Source organism: Hordeum vulgare, chromosome 2H (genome assembly GCF_904849725.1).
Source record: "Hordeum vulgare subsp. vulgare chromosome 2H, MorexV3_pseudomolecules_assembly, whole genome shotgun sequence".
NCBI classification, from domain to species: domain Eukaryota; kingdom Viridiplantae; phylum Streptophyta; class Magnoliopsida; order Poales; family Poaceae; genus Hordeum; species Hordeum vulgare.
The window spans coordinates 50,878,620-50,900,750 of NC_058519.1; the positions used below are offsets into that span (position 1 = coordinate 50,878,620).

The 22,131-nt window shown below is 42.9% G+C and overlaps 1 protein-coding gene across 1 annotated transcript; it reads right to left on the reverse strand.

The window, feature by feature from the left end:
• Positions 1 to 2,290: 2,290 nt before the first annotated feature.
• Positions 2,291 to 3,020, reverse strand: LOC123429510 (dirigent protein 1-like). The gene has a single exon (XM_045113540.1). The coding sequence runs from the start codon at positions 3,018 to 3,020 to the stop codon at positions 2,430 to 2,432; it is 591 nt and encodes a 196-aa protein (XP_044969475.1). The 3' UTR covers positions 2,291 to 2,429.
• Between the last annotated feature and the right edge of the window lie 19,111 nt (positions 3,021 to 22,131).

The following is a 22,131-nucleotide window of genomic DNA, read 5'->3' on the forward strand; positions in this document are numbered from 1 at the left end:
CTCTCTTGATTTTATAAGGCACGAAAGGCCCTCTGTTGCCAACAAAAACAAATAAGGAGAGATATGGTCTCCCTGTCGGATGCCACGTGAAGGTCTGAATTCCTGAAGCTTTTTACCGTTGAACATAACTGACAATTTCACAGATTCTATCATGCTCATAACAATGCCAACCCACCTCTATGTGAAGCCAAGTTTCAACATTATTGCCCTTAGGTAGGACCACTCCACTCTGTCGTATGCTTTCATCATGTCCAGTTTCAGTGAAAGTGTCGGTTTTAGTGCAAACTTGACCGTAATAATCTCTTCTGAGATTCAAGTAGACATCGTAACCTCCACTCTCTCCACAATGTGCAAAACAATGTTTTCCGCATGCTAAAATGGCAAGGAAACTATGGATCGTCCAGAAAAGTTGGGTCTGGAGGAAAGTAGTCCTTCTGCGGTAGCCGTGTGCCGGAGACTCGGACTGATTGATCACTCTGCTTCCTTTGATTGAGCCCTTAAAGTTGAGAATATGCTTTACCTTTTGGTCCATTTCCTCTTGCCTAATCATGTCCACTTCTTCGTCTGAATCAGACGAATCAAAGAACTCATCTTGAATCATTTGATTGAGCTATGTCGGTCCATACTCCTCGTCCGACGAAGCATCGGAATTCATTGCTTTCCCTAAAAAAATCGCAAGAAACTGGGTCCAACAATGTGTGAAACACATGGAATGCAAGGGGCAGACCGAGAGTTGTGGACGTACCGCGATGATGTTCGAGCAAACAACAGGTCACCGCTTGCGAGGGCGGGAGAGAGGGGTGTTGTGTTGGTGCTGTCGATGCAGATGGTCGGAACGGGTGAGGAGCGCGCGCGGCGGCACAGTGGAACAAGAAGAGATGAGAGCAAATGGATGGAGGGAGTAAATTTGATGCAATTTATGATGAGACAGGCATGTATAGCTGGCGGACGCGCAAGGACGCGACCGAGCGCCCGCATATCCTCCTTAGATTTGAAGTAGACATGAGGAGAGCCGGGACCTTTGAGGAGTCCATGGCATTTTCGGCCGTTTAAGACGGATTTGAGGCGTAGATGCTCTTAGCTTGCATAAATGATTGATTTGATACCAAGGTATGGCGAAGGCGTGGTGGCAACAACACAAGGTTCCCATATATTATAGTATTATAGTACTATAAGATAAGTTATGATAATATATAAAAGAGAATCTTATTTTTTGTATAAGTATGTGCCGCGGATGGACTTGGATTATTTTTTATGAAGAGAAACACTTTTTAATAATATTATAAAATGCAAGTACATACATTTAGTTATATAAACATTTTTTAAGGTAATTATATAAGCAATTAGTTGTCGTTCTTTGGGAGTCTCCTGGTTGGTGGGTTTTTTATTGAGAGAAACAAACACTCATATTAACCATGGTAATTATAATGTTGTAATATTAACAAAAACTTGTAAATGCTTTTACTGATACATCTCATGGTACATGTTCTTTTTTCTTGTACGAATCATAGAAATGACAAATGAAGTTATTACATGTGGGCAGGCCACTGATTTACTAGAAGAAAATATGGTAATAAAGTATTGAAAATGCTAAAAGTCCCCTCCCTTGTAATGCTACCATTGCACCCAGAAAAACAATCTATAACCTTGATACAATATTAATGTATGTTGTGATAAATTTTTATATCAAAATTCAAAACATTGCCCAAGACATACAAGTGTTAAATTTGACATCAATATGATAATGGGCCAAATGAGAGTCTATGTATTATTTAGAGCATTTCCAACAAACGCACGTTAAAAAAATATACAACATCGAAATAGTGTTTTTTAGCGTGTTAAAGAATGTTTGCTCCAACAAACACTGCAAAATATGACGCCCAATCCGACGGGCCCACCTGCAGCGACCAACACGCATAATCCGACACCCCAAATATGCAGTCCGAAAGACAGCACGCTCAACATTTACAGTGCACGCTGGCGCTTTTTGTGCGTGCCCTATTTTACAATCTCCGCTGAAGCACTGTTTTTATATCGCGCGCACAAAAACACAAGTTTTTAACGCGAGGGGCCTTTTTTGGACGTCTATTGAAGATGCTCTTAGTGTTGAATTTCTATTTTTTGTTTTCTGAGTTGTGTATTAAATTTTGTGACAACATACATCGATATTTTGTGAATGTGTTATTTTTTTTAAGGTTTCTCAAACATTTTAAAATATGGTACGGGTGTTTGATGCAACGCAATCCACGCGCGGGCGCACACACAAAATTTACTGAATATAAAGTTTCAGTGCTAGTGCTCCGTCCCACTTCTTTTTATTATTTGGTCAAACTTTATAAAGTTTGACTTAAACTAAAACTGATATGTCAAAAGGAAAACGGAAAGGGCATGAATAGTATGCCTACGTCTAAGATGATCAACGGAGTCCATCATGCATGGGCGTAGGCATGGACGTGGATAAACACGTCCAGGTCGAGGACGGCGTTCTTGCGTTGCTGCCAGCTCGCCGTCCTCCAGAGGACGTACCCCGTCGCCATCCTGAACCTCCCCGTGCCGCCCACCACCGACAGCTCTCGCAGTGGCTTCACCATGTTGTCGCGGCCGACCACGGTGAAGGTGCTCCCGGAGTACGGCCCCGCCGTGAGCACCACATTCATGCACAAGAGCAACGCCGGGTCGTGCATGGACGCGAACACGTACATCCCCTGCGCGCGCCCCACGGGCCTCGACGCCGGGTTTGATCCCTCCGTCAGCGCGTCGTCCATCACCACCACATGCCCGAACCGCAGCGGCGGCTCACCCTCGAACAGCGACGGCCCCGTGCCGTTCACCACCTCAGCCGCCGTGGCGCCCGGGCCGATGAGCACGTCGTGCATGAACAGGCGCATGCGGGCAGGCCGGGTGGGTGCCGCAGCTAGCCATTGCCAGGACGCCGAGAGCAGCACCGCCAGCGCTGCCGAAGAGACGAAGTACACGAAGACATGGAGAGAGCCTACCTGCTTCAACTTGGCGACAGGCATGATTGGCGATGGATTGTTGAGGTGTGCTACACACTTGAGTATATATATAGCACGCACAGATGGTTGGTGAATGGTGAACACTATACTCGCTATGAGAGCCATCTCCAACAGCCGCCGAACGCGCGGAGGGCTAAAAAACAATATGCAGCACGTCGAGAGCCTGCTTTTGCACGGCGGGAAGCGCTCGCTCCAGCGGCCGCGGTAAATTTAACGTGGGCGCGTAGCTTCAGTAGGTGCGTTAAAATGCAGTGCGCGTGCTCTTGCACAATACACAGATATTTCTTAAATACATAGATAGATAGATTAAACGATACATAGATATTTTATAATACATAGATAAAACGATACATCGCATAGATAGATAAAAAACTACGATGCAGCTAGTTAAAAAACTACGGTGCAACTAGATAAAAAATACGATGCAACTACTAAAACCTACTCCGAGTTGTCGTCGTCATCATCATCATCTTCGGTGTCCAAGGTATCGATCCAAATGTCATCCTAACGTTCATCGTCACTTCCGAAGAACGACTTCCCACCGACATTGACGAGATCGCACTGTGATATGGCCAGTGACTTGCGCCGACATTGACGAGATCGCACTGTGATATGGCCAGTGCCTTGCGCCGACGCCCGTTGTCCCGGTCCGCGCGGCGCCTTGCCGTCCTCTTCGCCCAGAAGGCGATTTCAGCGGCGACGTCCTTCGGATGACGCCGACGCCACTCCACCATGACTCGTTCGTCCGTACAGAAAGCGTTCTGGACGGCGCTAAAAAGCCAGTTACCACGCCCGTGTTTTTTGACGCCGTTGTTGAAGATGCTTTAAAACTATTCGGTTTGATCATAAATCTTATCCGCCAGCTAAACGCGCTGTAAGGATGTGTGTTTGATTTGACCATAAACAAGCTCCACCAGTAATTTGACAGTTTAACTTTTGACGAATGTGCTTTTGCGCATGTGCCTTTTCAAAGCCTCTCTACAAGAAATTTGGCACTTCTGATCAGTACTTTGTGGTACCAACGCATCCATACTCCGTGCCCACTCCCGGGTGCTCGCCACTACATATGCAGATGCCGTGGTTCCTATTTGTGCCTCGAAACTTGCTTTCGCCTGGGGATGTCAGTGGTTCCTATTTGTGCCTCGAAACTTGCTTTGGCCTAGGGATGTCATGGATTAGGTATGGGTGGTTACAATTATTTGTTGTGAAATTCATACTCATAAAACCGTTTCATATTCAGACACTTCAACATCAACATGAATTGCGTTGACGAACACACGCACCCATGTGAAACAAAAAATCTATATTTTGAAACCTATTTTATTGGAAAGTGCTAAAGGTTCGCTGTGCAATAGACGTGATGCACGTGACGAAGAAATCTTTGCGTTATCATCTTCGACTATATCGACTTTTATTGAATACGAGATAAATGAGAATACATTTTACACGACCGTCCAAAATAAAAAAGCACCAACCAAAACAACGGTGTCCGCTTTGATGCAGCAAACACCAACAATAGGCGAAATGACACATATTATAGATACATATAGGAGATATGGGAACTTGACTATGAAAACAAGTTGAAGGTCCCTTTGTTTCGGTGCAAATGGGTCAATCTGAAAGGAGGCGGGGTAAAAGAAGACCCATCGTATGGAATGACAACAGTGGATCTCAATAATTTTGGGTGCACAGATGAACCATTCGTCCTAGCCAATGATGTGTCGCATGTTTTCTATGTGAACGACATGTCTACCAAGCCGAGAAAAAGAAAAAGGTAAGGAAGCGAATACATCATACGATGAGCCACATAGTTCTTTGAGGGAAAAGAAACATCGTGAGAGTGGAAGACAAGACAGACATGTCGCAAGATTATGAAAAGTTTCACGCAATTCCTCCCTTCATAGTGAAGACTGACCCAAACATCATGTTAAATGATGAAGATTGTCCATGGTTACGACGCAAAGAGACACACGCGAAGAAAAAGTTTTATACCCAACATCCCAATCTCGGATGTGACCAATTTTCACTGTCATCACTTTCTTCTTAGTGAGTTTCCGACTATATATATGTGTTGTTGTGGCAGTTGAAACGCGAAGAAACATTATGTAACTCTTTCATATAAAAAGATGGAAGCGTTACGGCAAAAACAGAATGCAGTTCGTGTACAAACTAGACTATCTCTTTTGAAGTATCAGGAGTCTCGACGAATACTCATCTCTTACAAAGTCATTTTATTTTTTAATATTATTTCAACTTCAGATTTTTTGTACCCTCAATATGCATCATTCAAAGCCATCTCATAAATTTTCAACCCTTTCTCACCTCATTTGCTATTTTCCACGCATTAAATGAATTGTTTTTGAGCTAAATAACCCTGAAATTGAAAAGCGCTACAAATCAACTCGGAACAGGCTGGAACTTGGCATGGCATCATCATTTCACCGACATGACATGTGCTAAAAAGTTGGAATGGTTACGGCAAAAAAAATATGCAACTTCGTGTACAAACTGGACTATCTCTTTTGAAGTATCAAAGTTCTGGACGAATACTCATCCCTTACAATGCCATTTCATTTTTCTAATCTTATTTCAACTCCAAACTTTTTTTGCTCTCAATATGCATCATTCAAAGCCACCTCATAAATTTTCAACCCTTTCTCACCTCATTTGTTGTTTTCCATGCATTAAATGAAATTTTTTGAGCTAAATGACCCTGAAGTTGAAAAGCGCTACAAATCAACTCGGAAAATGATGAAACTTGGCATGGTATCATCATTTCACCGACATGGCATGTGATAAAAAGTTGAAAGGGTTACGGCAAAAACAGGATGCACTTCGTGTACAAACTGAATTATCTCTTTCGAAGTATCAGGGTTCCGGACGAATATTCATCTCTTACAAAGACATTTCATTTGTAATAACCTTAAAATTACCAAATATAATATAATGATAAAACACACTAATATTAAACATCAGAAAAAAGAATGACTAAAAATATATTTTTAATGTAAAGTTATTCACAAACTAGTGATTCACACAAATTTCAAAAAATATTCAAATATAAACTATGTAAATTTGAAAAATACTAACACTAATAGAAATTTTTTAGTTATTTCGACCTAAACCAAAAAGATTCATTCAAAAACTATAAATAGTCTAACAGTTATTTCCAATTTAAAAACATAAACTGTCTTGTTTAGAAAAAGAAAAATAATAAAAAAGAGAAATTAACCTTTAGTCCCGCCTGGATCCACCAACCGGGACTAAAGGTCCCTTCGAGCTTGGAATTTGGGCCGTTGAAAATATACCTTTAGACACTTTAGTCCCGGTACTTGGCACCAACCGAGACTAAAGGTACCGCTGCCTTCTTCCCTTCCCAATCAACCATCATTTTCACCGTCGCCGCCCATTTTCACCGCCCATTAAACAGAGAAGAGCCGCCACCGCCCTCTCCATCCCGACGTCGTCAGGCTGCCCATTTTCACCGGCGACCCGTGCCCTCGACCGCGCCGCCCGAGTTCGCGCCAACACTGCCTCCACTCCTCCCCGGGCGCCCGCCTTGATCCTCCAAGCACCGTCGTGCCGTCGTTGTCTTCCTCCCGCGTCGTTGTCTGACCGCACCGTCGTCGTCTTCCTCCCGCGCCGCCGTCCGACAGCGCCGTCGTCGTCTTCCTCCCGTGCCGCCGACGATGAGCCCTACTGCTCTCTCCCTCCTTCCATGGTGAGCCCCTCTAGATAACATCTTGTAAATAAGAACAGTGAGTAGGCCTAAGTATTATAGAAATTTAAATGGAAAACTTGGTTAGTTTGCTGCTAATCGATTTTGCAGTGCCATCTATTATAGAAACTGAATAGGCCTAAGTATTCATGTTCCTTACAACAAGATGTTCGTTTATTATTAATTCTAGAAACTTGGATAGTGCTCCTTCTCTAGAATACATCTTGTAAATAAGAACACAAACATATGCTATCACTTAAATCGTTGTAAATGTTCACTAAAGTTTATTAAATAGTAGGAATTTAAATAGTTGCAGAATTGGTTCTCGACGTCGATAATGCCTGGCCCGCATCCTCGTCGTCGACTCGGTGGCGACCACCTGCTTGATAGGTGCCAACATGTGCGGGACTGGGCTCCGCCTGGCTGTCACTGGGAGGAGCTACCTTCCGGGGCGTGCAGCTTGGTGAGGAACCGGGCTCCCATCATCGACCCGGAGCTTCTTTGGTGGCAGTCGCGTGGACCACTTTCAGTGCCGAGGCTGCCGGCCCCCGAGGAGGAGGTACGTCGCCGTGTCAGGGAGGAGGACGAGCACGTCCGTCGCTACATGGAGGCGTTGGAAGCCAGGTTCTCCAGTACCTGGCAGGTTCTTCAGGGGATGTCACCTGAGCTATGATCCGGTGATGGTTCCTGCTCTTTGGGTGTCCACCGCCCGCGCCTCAGTACAACGACAACTCTTTGTTGGTTGACCAGTTAGATATTATTCGGGAGATGTATTAGTGATGTATTCGAGATTATATATTCGATAATATTAAGTGGATTATTGGATGATGCATTATTTAAGTGGATTATTCGATGTATTAGTGATATTATATATACATGATGATTTGCTAGCTAAAGTGAATACTAAATTGTTTTATCTTTTTCTCGGTTAGTTAAGCTATGGACGGTAGAGACATAGACCATGATCAAGAGCATGTCTTGTACGTCATGATACGCTCTGGACACCAAGAGAATGAAGAAGATGATTGCTCACAATATCTTAACCCATCCGGTGAAGGAATTGAGGAAGAACAACCAAGAGACGAAGGGGAACCAGACGAAGATGATGCTGAAGAAATTTTTCTCGAATTATCAAAGTCCGACGAGGTATATATACTTGGCATGTGGTGAACATTAGATATGTATTAATATATATATATATATATATATATATATATATATATATATATATATAGAACGTCTATTTAAGACCCTGGTTGAAGAATTACTTATTCTTCACCCTGGTCAGAGACACAACCACTTGCAAGCAACCTGGCTCCATCGCACCGGCTCTCCGAGTGGAGGTAATTTAGGCCGGTAATTTATGTTTCCCTGGAACTGTTTTACTAACCTACTCCCCGCAGTTTCTGGGACTAGTGGGAGCGGAAGCGGCGAGTGGTTCGGAGGCGAGCGACGGGTGGTTTCGGCGGCGAGCCGACGGCAGCTGCGAGTGGAGTCGGATGCGTGCGTCGTCGGGTGGCCGCGTTTGCCGGTGGCAGCGTGGAGGCGAGCGGTCCTTCGAGACGCGTCGCGGCGTTTGGCAACCTCATCGGCTGACGGCGTGCCACGACCCGCCTCCATCCTTCACTCCCTTCGTCGCCCTGGCGATGGCTTGCCTCCGTTCCAATTACCCGCCCGCAAGCTCCTGCCTTGCCTCTCGTCGTTACGACTTGCGCCGCGCCGGACTCCTCCGCCGTCCTTTATACTCCCTCCGTTCCAAAATAAATGTCTTAAACTTAATACAAATTTATACTAGAGCTAATACAAAGTTATGACAGTTATTTTGGGACAGAGGGAGTAGCTCCTATTAGAGCGAGGCTCGGCAGTAGCGACCCCCTCCCTACGACGACTAGTCCATAGCCCTGACGAGGTGGAGTGGATGTCGTTGCTCATGCCGTCAACCCTTCAGCAAGCTCCGCGTAAGATGCCCAGGCTCCATGGATCCGTCTCCTACATCATGCCACCAAGCCATTGCAACGTTTTCTCTCTTTCTCTCTTCCCCTCTCCCTCCGTATGTGTTTTCATCCGTGCGTATGTGTTCTTATTAGTCATTTTGCTACTGACGCTTAGATTAATTAGCATATTATGCACGACAACTATTGTCAAGGAAGCTCCATTAGTAAAGTGATAAAGACAGGACTCACAGGAGTCAGTTTACATCTTATCTGACCATCTTAGATTTTTTTCTTACTAGCTAGATTTGCTCTGTGTATAAGTTTATTCTCATTCAGGAATCAGCTACTGTACCACAATAACATTTCTGTCATTCTAATTCAGAAAGTATTTTAGAAATGGTAGCAAACCTAGGTTTTTCCATTTTTCAAATGCCACGCAATGCTTCTTATAGAGTTAAGAGACATATCTTGATCTAAATGTGCATTTTTTTATTCAGTATCTTTACTTTTGTTGGCTTGATGCTACTTTTCTATGAGAGCATAGGTATACTATTGTTAGGCGAATTTAATCGTTCATTGATCTGCTTTCCATGTCATACAAAACAGTAACCCTCTTTTCTTTATGTCGTGATTTTAAAAATTGTTATAGCGTTGGTTTGAGGAACCCCTGGAATTCTTCATGGTCGATGGCCTGATGCTTATTTTCCCTTTCTTGCCATCATGCCATGATTATTGTCCTCAATATTTTCAACTCGGTCTTCCGCCAGAATATGAGATCCGGTTGGATTTTTTGTTTTCCTGTGAAAGTACAGGTTATGTTAACTTTTCAGAGGATTTGATGACTGTTCCTACATTTTGAACGCTAGTTCCCAGTATATTTCCTCTATTTTTTTTATTCCCTGACCTTTTCCCTTGAAATTCCTACGAAATAATCATACAAGGAGAGATGTGTTAAGTTGTGTTTCTTCTTATGCCCGAGATATCCTGGTCAACATTCTGCGGTTCATTTTGGTTTGTGGCAAAGCTGAACTGTGTAGTTTCTTCAAGATTATATTGAGGATCATAAGTTTTGGGCCATCAAAGTTCTCAAGCTGCAAAACAAGCTTATCATTTAACTGAATTCTGAATCCAATTATACTATGCATGTCATCAACTCTTCGCATGCATCATCAGATTTATTTGGCAATTTTATTACATTCTTGATTCGTTTTTTCAGGATTAGAAGCTTCAATTCTAAATTTTGTAGTTAGAGTAGCTAGTTCCTTTGTGCCGGTGTATTTTAATATTTCATGAATTATTTTATTTTCTACTATGAGATTGGTCTAGTAATGCAAATGCCTGCAGAGGTGTGATGCTTGCAAAGCTCTATTTGGTTGCTTGGTGCAGAAGTATGAAGCACGACCTACGGATGTGATTAATGTACTGAAATCTAGTGATTCTGATTTCATTGTGAAATATGGTATAGTGCTTTCCATTTTGAATATCTGTATTTTATTCTAGCTCTGGAAGGTAATTTTACTACACACATAAGCAACTTCCTAGTTGTTCTGGTACTGACTTTAGCTTTACCACCTTTTTGCCACAGTAAAATACCAACAACATTCATCACGTATAAAATAATAATTACAAGAAAAATATGTATAAAAATATATGGAATATTTGGTACGCAAAAAAAGAATCTCTGGAATCATGATGTCATTGAGGGTAATTAAATAGTTACTGAAGAGAATTGTCTTAGACGATGATTGCTTTTCTTATCAAAGAGTCGGTAAAAATGTACTGATCAATTTTTAGAAACATACTCCCTATATTTAAAACATTATTCATATAGTTTTCACAATTTTATTCGGTTGTATTCCTTCATTTATATCCTCTCTTTCGCTCCAGTTCTTTTGGTTCAGCATGCATACAAAGTTACCAACTACTCTTGCTTATTTATGGAAGCTATGGTAATTTCTTTAAACTATTTTTTGTTTGTTATATGCCCTTTTTAATCCCCATGCTTGATCAAACACTGCTTATAAAAAAAAATGTAGGCAGACCCAATTATTTTGTAGACACAGTAATTTGTAAGTATGTGTGTACGTAGGCACTACCAATTGTCGGCATTGTAGTTTCATAAATTGAACCAGAAAACACATAGCGGTTTCCAGCAAGGATAGGATAGGACATGTATAATTTGCAAGTTTCCAAACATCTGTCATGAATGTGTAATAATCAAGAATGGGTAAACATTCACTTCGTAGCACACATGTATCACAACCCAAATATACCAAAGAAAAGGGAATTACATTTCTTGTTCTGACATCATTGGATTTCAAGATCATCTGTATTTATTTGTGTGCTATTGCAGTATGAAGGGCAGCTGCATTTGGATTTTTTGCCAGGCTTTGTTTTTGTGCCCTAAACAAGATGAAGCTCGGTTGAGAGAAGCCCTGTAGTTTACAAATATTCGTGGAGCTCTCCCTATGTCAAGAGAGAGGACAACTCCTGCAATGCCAGCTTGACAGCAAGTGGCTAATGCCCTCATCTTATTTGTTGTGTAAAGTAACGCAACTGGCAACATGGTGTTGTTAGAATAGTTCTATGTTGGCTGTATGATCTGTTTTAAATTTTTGGTTGCTTGCCCGTGTGACCAAATAAGTGCATTTTACATTAAAATGATGGGTCAGGTGTTGATGATTTTTTTCTTGATTATCTTTATTTTACATTGTCTCCCTAATTTCTTCTGTTCTTACACAAACTTCCAATTCCCTACGTTACTGGCTGGCATAATTAGTGGATTGTGTTTCGAATTACGGTGATTACCACATTTCTTCGCCAGGTCACAAGTTTCTTATGTTTGGTAGTTGGCAAGATGGCATGCACATGTTGAATAGCGTGATGCAAGATGGCGGCGCTCCCTTGGTTGAGTCGGTCGGCCGAGAGACTGGTGTACGATGGTGACCTGGAGAAGCATCTCCGCCCGAGTGACAGGGTAGACCATGATAACCTGGGGAAGTCTCATGGCTCTCACTCTCCTTAGTCCACTCTATAGTCATTTCTCCAGGAGTCAAGATTTCTTTGTTGAAGTAAAATTGATTGACGATATAGCAAAGAAGTTGATAGAGGGAGATGTGATAGAGATCGTATAAATAGAGGTAATTTAATTAGTTTATCTGCTGTAAAATAACGATGCATGCAGACAAACCAAGGAACGCTACTTGCAAAACAAAACAAAACCGGATGGGTTTCCTGCATGCACAATGTAATTTTACCAATAATGCTAGACCTACAAAAACTTATAAAGGTTTACTTAACCTTTCAAACTAACTCTTCTCTCCCCCCTGATTTTCAGTGGGGGTGGGGCCCCTCATCCCTCAATTACCAATCACAATCTTACACATCAGTTTGTATGTAAAATCTTTACGTAAGTATTTGTAGGTGTAGCATTACTCGTAATTTTACCTCCATGCATCCTGTAAAATTACCTTGCATGTTGGTTTTAGCAACACAAGCTCCGTAATTTTACCTAGCAAGTTCTGCGCTGTTGGCTGGGGTGAAGAATAACAATTCTTCACCCTGGGTGACGAATAGTCGATCCCTATATATATATATATATATATATATATATATATATATATATATAGAAACTCTATTCATGATCCAGGGTGTAGATTAAATTATTCCTCACCCGAGGTAATTTTACGATCATTTCATAAATAAATTAAATTTGAAATGCAAATAGATACGTTTATATTGATTCACTATGAAAAATTTGACATAAGAAAACAAAAATATAGGTCATAAGGCCAAAAAAATCACATTTTATTTATAATTTACACTATGTTTTTATGTTTGTAAATTTACGTGATATAAAATATTTTTTACGATGACTATGTATTTTTTTACGGTCTCTTTTACGTATGAGATAAGATTAAAATTTCAGAAACGTAAAATGACAGTGTATTGATGTGAAAATAAAAGGGGGTGAAGAATAACTATTCCTCACCCAGGGTGACGAATAGCGCGTGTGTGTATATATATATATATATATATATATATATATATATATATATATATATATATATATAAAATTAACAAATATCCTATTTTAGCCCTCCAGATCGAGCAAAACTTCTACGAGCAGGGCAGTACGAGGCCCGTGGAAAAAGTTGCCCGAGGGCACAAGGTACAACATTGACACGATATTGTTAGGTGGAGAACCAACTGATCCCCCAAAAAATGCATCCAAATTTGTACGTCAATGCGGAGTTATTGTGAGGGACCAAATCCCTATCTCCATTGAAGAATGGCATAGGACAAAGCAAGATCGAGAAGTTAGTTTTGTGGACGAAAGAGCAAACAATCTGCTTTGGGATACGCTCATGACACATTTCACCTACGAGAGAATTTCTCAGATAAACAACGTGAGAAAGTCAAGAAATTTGCTCTTAAGGAGATGGCCATCCAATACTGCAACTGGAAGAAAAGGTTATGGGCCGAATTCGGCAAACAAGGCAAGACTCCAGAATTCACTGGACAATATGAGAAGATATAAGATCACTAGGACTTATTCATGCAGTTCAAGAAATCAGAAACAACTAAGGAGCGGGCGAGGATAAACAAGTAAAATGCTCAGAAAAAAGAGCATCACCATTCTCTGGGGCCAGGTGGCTACAAGAGTAGCATTCCTAAGTGGGATGAATTCGAGCAGAAGATGATTGATGCAGGGGTCACTCTGCAAACAACCAGATGGCCTGGAAGGTGGATGAATTGGTTTTATGGGCATGGGGGAAAGTGGGACCGAAAGACAGGGTTGCTTGTGGAGCAGGCAAGTCTTAAAAATACCTCTGAAGCTATACTTGCTGTAATAGAAGATGTTCGAACGGGTGTGTTCCAGCCCGAGAGAGAGAACGCCGAGCTTACACAAGCCCTCAAGAATCTTGAACATCCGGGACGAACACGAGGCAAAGGCGTTATTCCGTGGATTGAGGGGTTTAAGGACTGGGGTGATTACAAAAGTCGTGCGAGAAAGAAGAATCAGGAGTCAGCGAGGAAGAAGCAGGATGCTGACCGGCTTGCAGATTTGGAACACAAATTCTTGCGACAGCAGGAGCAGATCGACACACTTAGCCAACAAAGGATGCCTCAGCTGCTAGAGCAACCAACACATACATCATTGGATAGTACCGTCCCATCGACGTCGAAAAGCAGCGTGGGTTCCGCGGGGGTCCTTGCCGACGATGCACTGTTGGCTAGCTACCCCGTGGATGAAATCAGAGAGACACAAAGTTGTGAGATTCACATGAAGCTCAAGAACATATCCGTGAAGGCAGCGGTCGGCTATGCTTTAACAAATCCCGCTGGTGCAACCTTCCATAGCACTCTGATTCCACCTGGCTATGCTCGTGTCGGGCTGGATGAAGTGATGCCGTGATATGAGTCACTACAGCTCGACATTCCTGGAGGTGAAGGGCAGCAAACACTGCAAGAAGTCCTACGTGGCCTGTGCTTATGGAGAAAGGACTGCATCGTCTTTCCAAGGCCACCGACTCCTCCTTTAAGTCCGCCGCGCCAGCCGACTCCATCCCGCCACCCGACTCCACCCAAACAGCCGACTCCACCCTGCCAACCCGCCACCGAAAAGCCATTTTATTTTCTGTCAAGGAACCAAAGTCCAAAGCGGAATAAGCCTAGGAAGAAACGCACCCCTCCTCCCCCACCAAAGTTGGCTTACGAGAAGACCATAGAGGAATTAGACGAGGCAGTGGCTGGTGAGTTGCAAGCCCATAAAGACAAGAGAAAGCCTGTACCAAAGGATATAACACCTCTGGAAGACGTCAAGCGCGTTCTGGTCAATCTTTCCGACCCGCCGCCTCCGAAGAAAGTTAAATCATACTATGACCGCTCTATTGCCAAGTCATATCAAAAAGGGCAAACGAAGACGACACTCCTTAACAGAAGAAGCAGGAAAACCATTCCCCAGCTGGGAGAACAGCCAATGCAATCGATCCCGCTGCTCAAGGTGGGTAACGATGATTCCGTAGTCGATCCCGATATTGCTCAAAAGATGGCTATGACTACCGGTGTCACTGTTTCACAACTCCTAGGCAACGGGAACATTCCCGCCACGGTGGATAAACAACTAGTATGGACATATCAACCCAAGAGGCCTCTCGTGAGGCTTGAGCTTGTCAAGCAGCTACCAACGAAAATGTACAAATTGCATAACTGGTACATGAAGGAAGCAGAACTCGGGCGTCAGTCCCTAATGGTGACAGTCAAGCCAGAGCATTTCTTCAATTGCAAAGATATGTGGGTTTAGATGCCAGAATTTTGGCATTTATTCATTCGAGACGCACTAGACAAATCTCTCGTCAGTTGCTATTGTTTGTAAGTGATTTCTTTCTCTAATTCAAGTCTCTAGCTCATTAGCCTGTTCATTTGCCTCTAATTATCCTCACTATATTCTTTTGTGTGTGTGGTGTTATCCAGAATGAAGATGCTTGAAATAAAATAGATGGACTATATGGCATTGGCTTCATTGACCCAAATACCATTTTTGAACAGGCGGTAGTACAATTCCCAGAAGAGACAGAGGAGAACTTGTTTTGGTTTTTGGAGATACTAAGTCACAATGAAAAAATATTATTTCCTTACAACTTCAAGTAAGTGTTACTGCTGTCTTGTACTATAAATTCTATTTTGCTTAGGCGATCGATGTTAAGTTTATGTATAGTTCTGGATGAGTTGCGTGCATGCCCGTTTATACAACGCAGATTCCACTTTATCTTGATCGTCATATCGATTGACGAGGAAAAAGTTCAAGTACTCGACTCACTAAGAAAAGACGAAGGCGAGTACAAGTCCGTGAAGTTGATGCTGGACCGGCAATTTTAATCATTATCGCACTATACCAGGATCTTTAGTTCATTAACTGATATCAATTAACCAATGACTCCTTTTATTATTTTTCTTTGTCGGGCAGGGTTTGGAGCCGGTTCATCAAGACTGTTCATGGTGAATGGAAACCAAAGCTGCGCTGGACACCGTCGAGGGTAATTAAGTAGTACTAGCTGCGTCCGCGCATCTCTTTAGTTCTAGTTTCAATACCATTATAATGCTTGATTATTATGTGACTGAATTATATTCTCGTAAAATTTTGCATGCGGCAACAACCGGGGAATAATCTATGTGCATACTATGTTTGCGAGAACATCCGCTCCTTTATGACCGAAGTGCCAAGTAAACCAGTAAATCTTGTGGTACGTAAACATTATTCACAATTTTTATATTCATGGTCTAATATATACATATACACACACATATAAAATATTCATATTGGTCTCCTTCTTGAAAAGATGATGGAGAAGTGGGAGGAACTCCTCTGAACGAAATGCATACGAGCACTTGAAGAGGAATTTGCCGGATTCATGTAATTGATCCGCAAGTTGTAAGAGAAACTGTATATACCAAATTGTATATATATATATATATATATGCATGTGTGTATGCAAATATATATATATGGTCGTATGAGATATTCTATGATATACATCCTACGAGAAATTCTATGATATATGTACCAAATTCTATGATATGTTTGAAATGAAAACAAATTAAATGGAAAACCGAAAACGAAAAGCAAAAATAAAAAATAAACCCCAAAATCCGAAAACCCCAAATCGCAGAATCCTTTAGTCCCGGTTGGTGTTACCAATCGGGACTAAAGGTCCCTTCCCCTGGCACACTCTAACAGCCACGTGGAAGGGATTTAGTCCCGGTTCGTGGGAAACCGGGACTAAAGCGGGGGGGGGGGGGGCTTTAGTCCCAAGTTAATAGTCCCGGTTGGTGAACCGGGACTATAGGCCCTTACCAACCGGGACTATAGCCCCGTTTTCTACTAGTGTCCACCACCCCCATTGACTAATGACGTCTGTCGCCCCTCTCTTTAATATTTTAGCCCTCCACTAGCTTACTCTCGCTCTCTCTTGCTAGTTAGAGCTAGTTACCTCACTATCTAAATATAATGGATAATTAAGAAAAAGAATTGAATATCTTCGTACTGTGCTTGATCTCTCTCGGCATAGGTGAGGAAAAGGAAGAGTTAACATGTAAGAATGGAAATATGTGTATGTGTTTGTGCGCGCCCGTGATAGGACCGAGCTATATATGCTCGATTATAAGGAATTGTGTGTGGGTATGTGGCTTTCCTATATTGTGTATTTGTTGAAATGTGTGTGACATGAGTTGCCTATATTTTGCTGAAATGTCGATTAATTTCCATTTTAACGAATTTCAGGCAAACTCGATATGTCCTATGTTTAGGGAAGGTCATGTCAATTTTTTGTATGAATTTGTTGCATGCATGCATGCATGCATGCGTACATGGTTATAACTATGTTCCTTCATGCAGGAAATCATGAAGGTCAAAGGAAGGAAGGTGTACAAATACCGGCAATCCGCGATGGACGACATGTATGAAAACAAACCGTAGGAGGTTTTATGTCCGTGTCGTAGATGCAAAGAAGGAGTATGGCTCAACCCCTTTAAGGTTGGCAAATTCAAGGAGTACCTGATCATGCATGGTTTCGTGGATGAACATACTCGATGGATAAGTGAATACGATGAAGATGAGGATGTCGTCGGCACAGGCAATAACGTCATGGGCACAGATGAAGAGATGATTGAAAATGGGCCCGAAAAAGAGTGCGTCAAAAATGGCGCCGCACATGGCACAACAGATGTTGGACGTGGCGGAGAATAGGTCGGACATCACGAAGAAGACGCGAACATGCCGCAGTCTTCGTCCCTACTAAGTTCAGTTATGCGGGATCCACATATTCAATACCTTCTTCACAAGAGGATGACTAGCGACAGAGGTGCTTCTAGAGAGGAGGACAAGCTGGCACAACTCGAGATAGACTCAAAGACTCCATTGTATGATGGTTCCGATCCCGAGGTGACTCGGTTGAGTTTCACACTAGAACTGCTAAAGACGAAGGCAAAATAGAAAATGGACGGACGCAAGCCTGGATGACTTTTTGAAGTATCCAAAGAAGGTTCTTCCCGCGGGAAGCATGTGTCCCACTAATGTCAAGGAGGCCAAAAAATCGTGCGCCCTCTTGATCTATCGCACATTACATACCATGCATGGATCAACAATTGCATCATATTATAGGATCTGAAGTATGTTTAGGGGGGGTGATTAGACTACTTGACCAAAGAAAAACTTAGTATTTTTCCAATTTTAGTTGTGGGCAAGTTTTAGCAATTGTAGCAAGCCAAACACACCCTACACATGCAAGTCTAAGAGTATAGAAGCAGAAAGTAAAGACATGCACATGTAAATATAAGGTACATATAGGAAGATCAAACGCAAAGATTGACACGATAATTTTTGGTGTGGTTTTGATAGGTGGTGCTATCGTACGTCCACATTGGTGGAGACTGCAACCCATGGAAGGTAACGACTGTGGGAGTCCACGGAGGGCTCAACCCACGAAGGTTCCACACAAAATCAACCTTGTCTATTCCATCATGGCTTACGTCCACGAAGGACTAGCCTCACTCGGGGTAGATCTTTATGAAGTAGGCGATCTCCTTGCCTTTACAAACTTTGTGGTTCAACTCTACAACATGAAATAGGAGTCTCCCAAGTGACACCTAACCAATCTAGAAGACACCACTCTCCAAAAGGTAATAGATGTGGTAGTATGATGAACTCTTTGCTCTTGTGCTTCAAAAGACAGTCTCCTCAACACTCAATCACTCTCTCACATTTGGCTTTGGTAGAAGAGATTGATTGGGTGGAAAGCAACTTTGGCAGGTTAGAAATCAAGATTCATATGGTAGGAATGGAATATCTTGATATCAACACATGCGTAGGTGGCTCTCTCTCAGAAAAATGTATATGACAAGTGTTGGATCGTTCCGAGTGCTTCCTCTGTGAATGAGAGGTGGTGGAGGGGTATATATAGGCAACTCCAAAAACTCCAATCGTTACAACATTATTGCCCAACTCGGTGAAACCAAAATGAAACTTGTTGGGGAATGTTGCATGGGAAACAAAAAAATTCCTACACACACGAAGACCTATCATGGTGATGATCATCTACGAGAGGGAGATCGGATCTACATACCCTTGTAGATTGCTAAGCAGGAAGCGTTAAGAAACATGGTTGATGTAGTGGAACGTCTTCGCGATCCAAATCGCCGCCGTCCCACGATCCGTCCCGATCTAGCACCGAATGGACGACACCTCCGCGTTCAGCACACGTACAGCTCGATGACGATCTCCGCCTTCTTGATCCAGCAAGATAGACGGGGAAGTAGATGAGTTCTTCGGTAGCATGACAACGCGCCGGTGATGGTGGTGATATATTCCTGCAGGGCTTCGCGTAAGCACCGCAAAAAAATCCGATTTAGAGGAAGAACTACAAACTAGAGGAGAGGGTAGCACGTGGCTGAAATTGTGTCTCAAAAACCCTCAAACCTCTAGTATATATAGGAGGAAGGAGGGGGTAGGCTTGCGCATAAACGGAGCCTCCCTTGGGCGCATTCGAACTAGGAGAGGAGGAGTCCTCCTCCAATCCTACTTCGATTAGGACTCCTCCGCAAGTTGTCCACCTCTTTTGGTTTTTCCACCTTTTACCTCATGGGATTTCTTTGGTTGACTAGTAAGCCCATCAAGGGATATCGCGCCACCATGAAGTCCATGTGCCTCCCTTGGGGAGTGGTGGGCCCACCTGGTGGACCCCCGGTACCCATTCATCACTCCCGGTACACTGTCGGTAATGCCCGAAATCCTTCCGGAATCCAAATACCAACTTCCTATATATCAATCTTCGTTTCCGGACCATTCCGGAACTCCTCGTGACGTCCGCGATCTCATCCGAGACTCCTAATAGAACTTCGGTCATGTGACGCCCTCGGTTTAATCATACGCTAATCATACATGCAAATGCGTACGATCAAACCCAAGGACTCACGGGAAGATATCACAACACAACTCTAGACACAAATAAAATAATACAAGCTTCATATTACAAGCCAGGGGCCTCGAGGGCTATAATACAGAAGCTCGATAAACACACGAGTCAGCGGAAGCAACAAATATCTGAGTACAGACATACACATGGGGTGCCTTAGAGAAAGCTAGCACAAAAAAAACACGATCGAACGAGGCGAGGCCTCCTGCTTAGGAACCTCCTAACTACTCATAGTCTTCAGCGGCCTCCACGTAGTAATAGGCACCGTCGGGGTAGCAGTCGTCGTCGGCGGGAACCTCCATCTCCTGGGCTCCATCATCTGGTCGCAGCAATGGATCAAGGGAACAAAGGGGGAGCAAAGCAACGGTGAGTACTCATCCAAAGTACTCGCACTTACATCAGAACTATGCTAAGTATGCACCAGTATCAAAGAAGGGGTTTTATATGTGGACTGACTGCAGCAATGCAAGAATAGAGAGAAGGCCTAGTCCTATAGAAGACTAGCATCTTCATGGTCTTGCAGCAAAAGACGAGAGTAGAACAAGGTAACACAAATAAAAGTCATATTATTGCAGCAGTATTAAAGTGAGGTCACGCCCAGAGACCCTCCCTCGACTCCGTGCGAGGAAGCAATCCCGAGGCAACTAATTCCAGTTAAGTAACAATTGTAGTTGTGTAAGATCAGGGCACAACTCCAAGTCGTCCTGTAACCGTGGACATGGCTATTCGAATAGTTAATTTTCATCCCTGTAGGGGTGCACCACATGTCCCGTCATGCTCGATAACACTCTGGCCGGACACACTTTTCTGGGTCATGCCCGGCCTCGGAATATCGACACGTCGCAGCCCCATGTAAGACTCGACAGAGAGGCTAGCCCGCCAGTCTAAATCCTAAGCACAAAGGGTTTGTGGGCCGAGTTCCCCTTCGCGCTCCTACACAATGCGTGGGCGGCCGTCGTCACTCCTAGCATTCCTTAATCACAAGCGCGATGCATCTCGGGACCACTCGGGCGCGCGCCGCTCCATTGCTAACATCTGAAAAGCTTCGGCTGATACCGCGACGCCGAGTAGCCATAATTCTCCCACGTAGCTGGTTGGTGTGAAAAGGTCTCCAACCAACCCAGATCAAATACCCAAATCCATTATCATTTTAATTAGGCCATCAACACAATCTCGCGGGAATCCACCCGTCTAACATCTAATCACCAATGATCCGAGTAACATGGTCGAGTAACTGTGTGGTTGTAACTTCGGGGGGAATTCGAGGTATCACCCTCGTTGGATTCCGAACGATGTATCCGTCAAGGTGGGCTTAGAGGAATCACCCTCAGGGGTCCCACACTTGAGGGGTTGCACGACAGAGGCATCGTCGGGAATGGTGAAAGAGGAATTACCCTCGATAACCACGACGGACTAACTATACTACACAGATATCATCATGAGTACTTAGCGAGGTGTCACCCTCGGTACCCGATAGTATCTCTGTATCGTCGTAAAACTAAGGGGGGTGTACGTGTTATGTCGGGTCTGGCTCGTCGATCAGAGATCGAGATTTGAAAACAAGCGGGGCAACTGGACTACGGGGTCAGAGGGGATGACTGCTCCACCTATACTAAGTAGATTTAAAGTACAATGCTGAAAGTAGCAGTTCATCAAAAACAGGCTATGCATCAGATATAGGAGCGAACTAAAACAGTAGCAAAATACTAATGCAAGCAATAGGAAGAAAGACATAGGTGATATAGGAATGATCAAGGGGGGTTTGTTTGCCTTGCTGCTTTGCGACGAAGGACTGGTCGACAGGGTCGTAGATGTACCCGGCAGTAGCGTCAGTCTCGGGGTCTACCGGTAAGAAGAGGGGGAAGAAACAACAAATAATAGCAACAGATGTGACACGATGCATGACATGGCAAGATGCAGGCTAGACATGAGCTAACGCAGCAACATCCATCATAGACGGGTCGGAAGAAATGTGACGATATTTTCCGGGTTTGTGGCTACTACCGGTCAGATGGAAAACGATGGAAATGTTCCATGTTTACTATACTAGAGACGCATGAAAGACGAATGGACCATGTATCCGGGTTCGTCTCGTTCTGCTGATCAACTTTCATGTTAAAAATATTTTGATCTGACTTACGGATTAATTAATATTAATTTTAAAGTTCTATTCATTATTTAGGGATTAAAAACAGATTTAAATAAATTGATTAAAAGCAATTATGACATCAGCATGATGTCATGCTGACATCAGCGGTTGACTGGTCAACTCACTAGTGGGTCGCATGCGTCATAGACACAAGTTTTTAATTAAGATTAAATAGTAATTAATCAAATTAATTTTGTGGGGGACCCACGTGTCATACTCTAATTATTCTAATTACTTAATTATCCATTTAATTAATTAACTAATTAATTAAATAATATATCTAATTATTTATTTATTTATTTTACTAATAAAAACATATATATATATATATATACCTTTT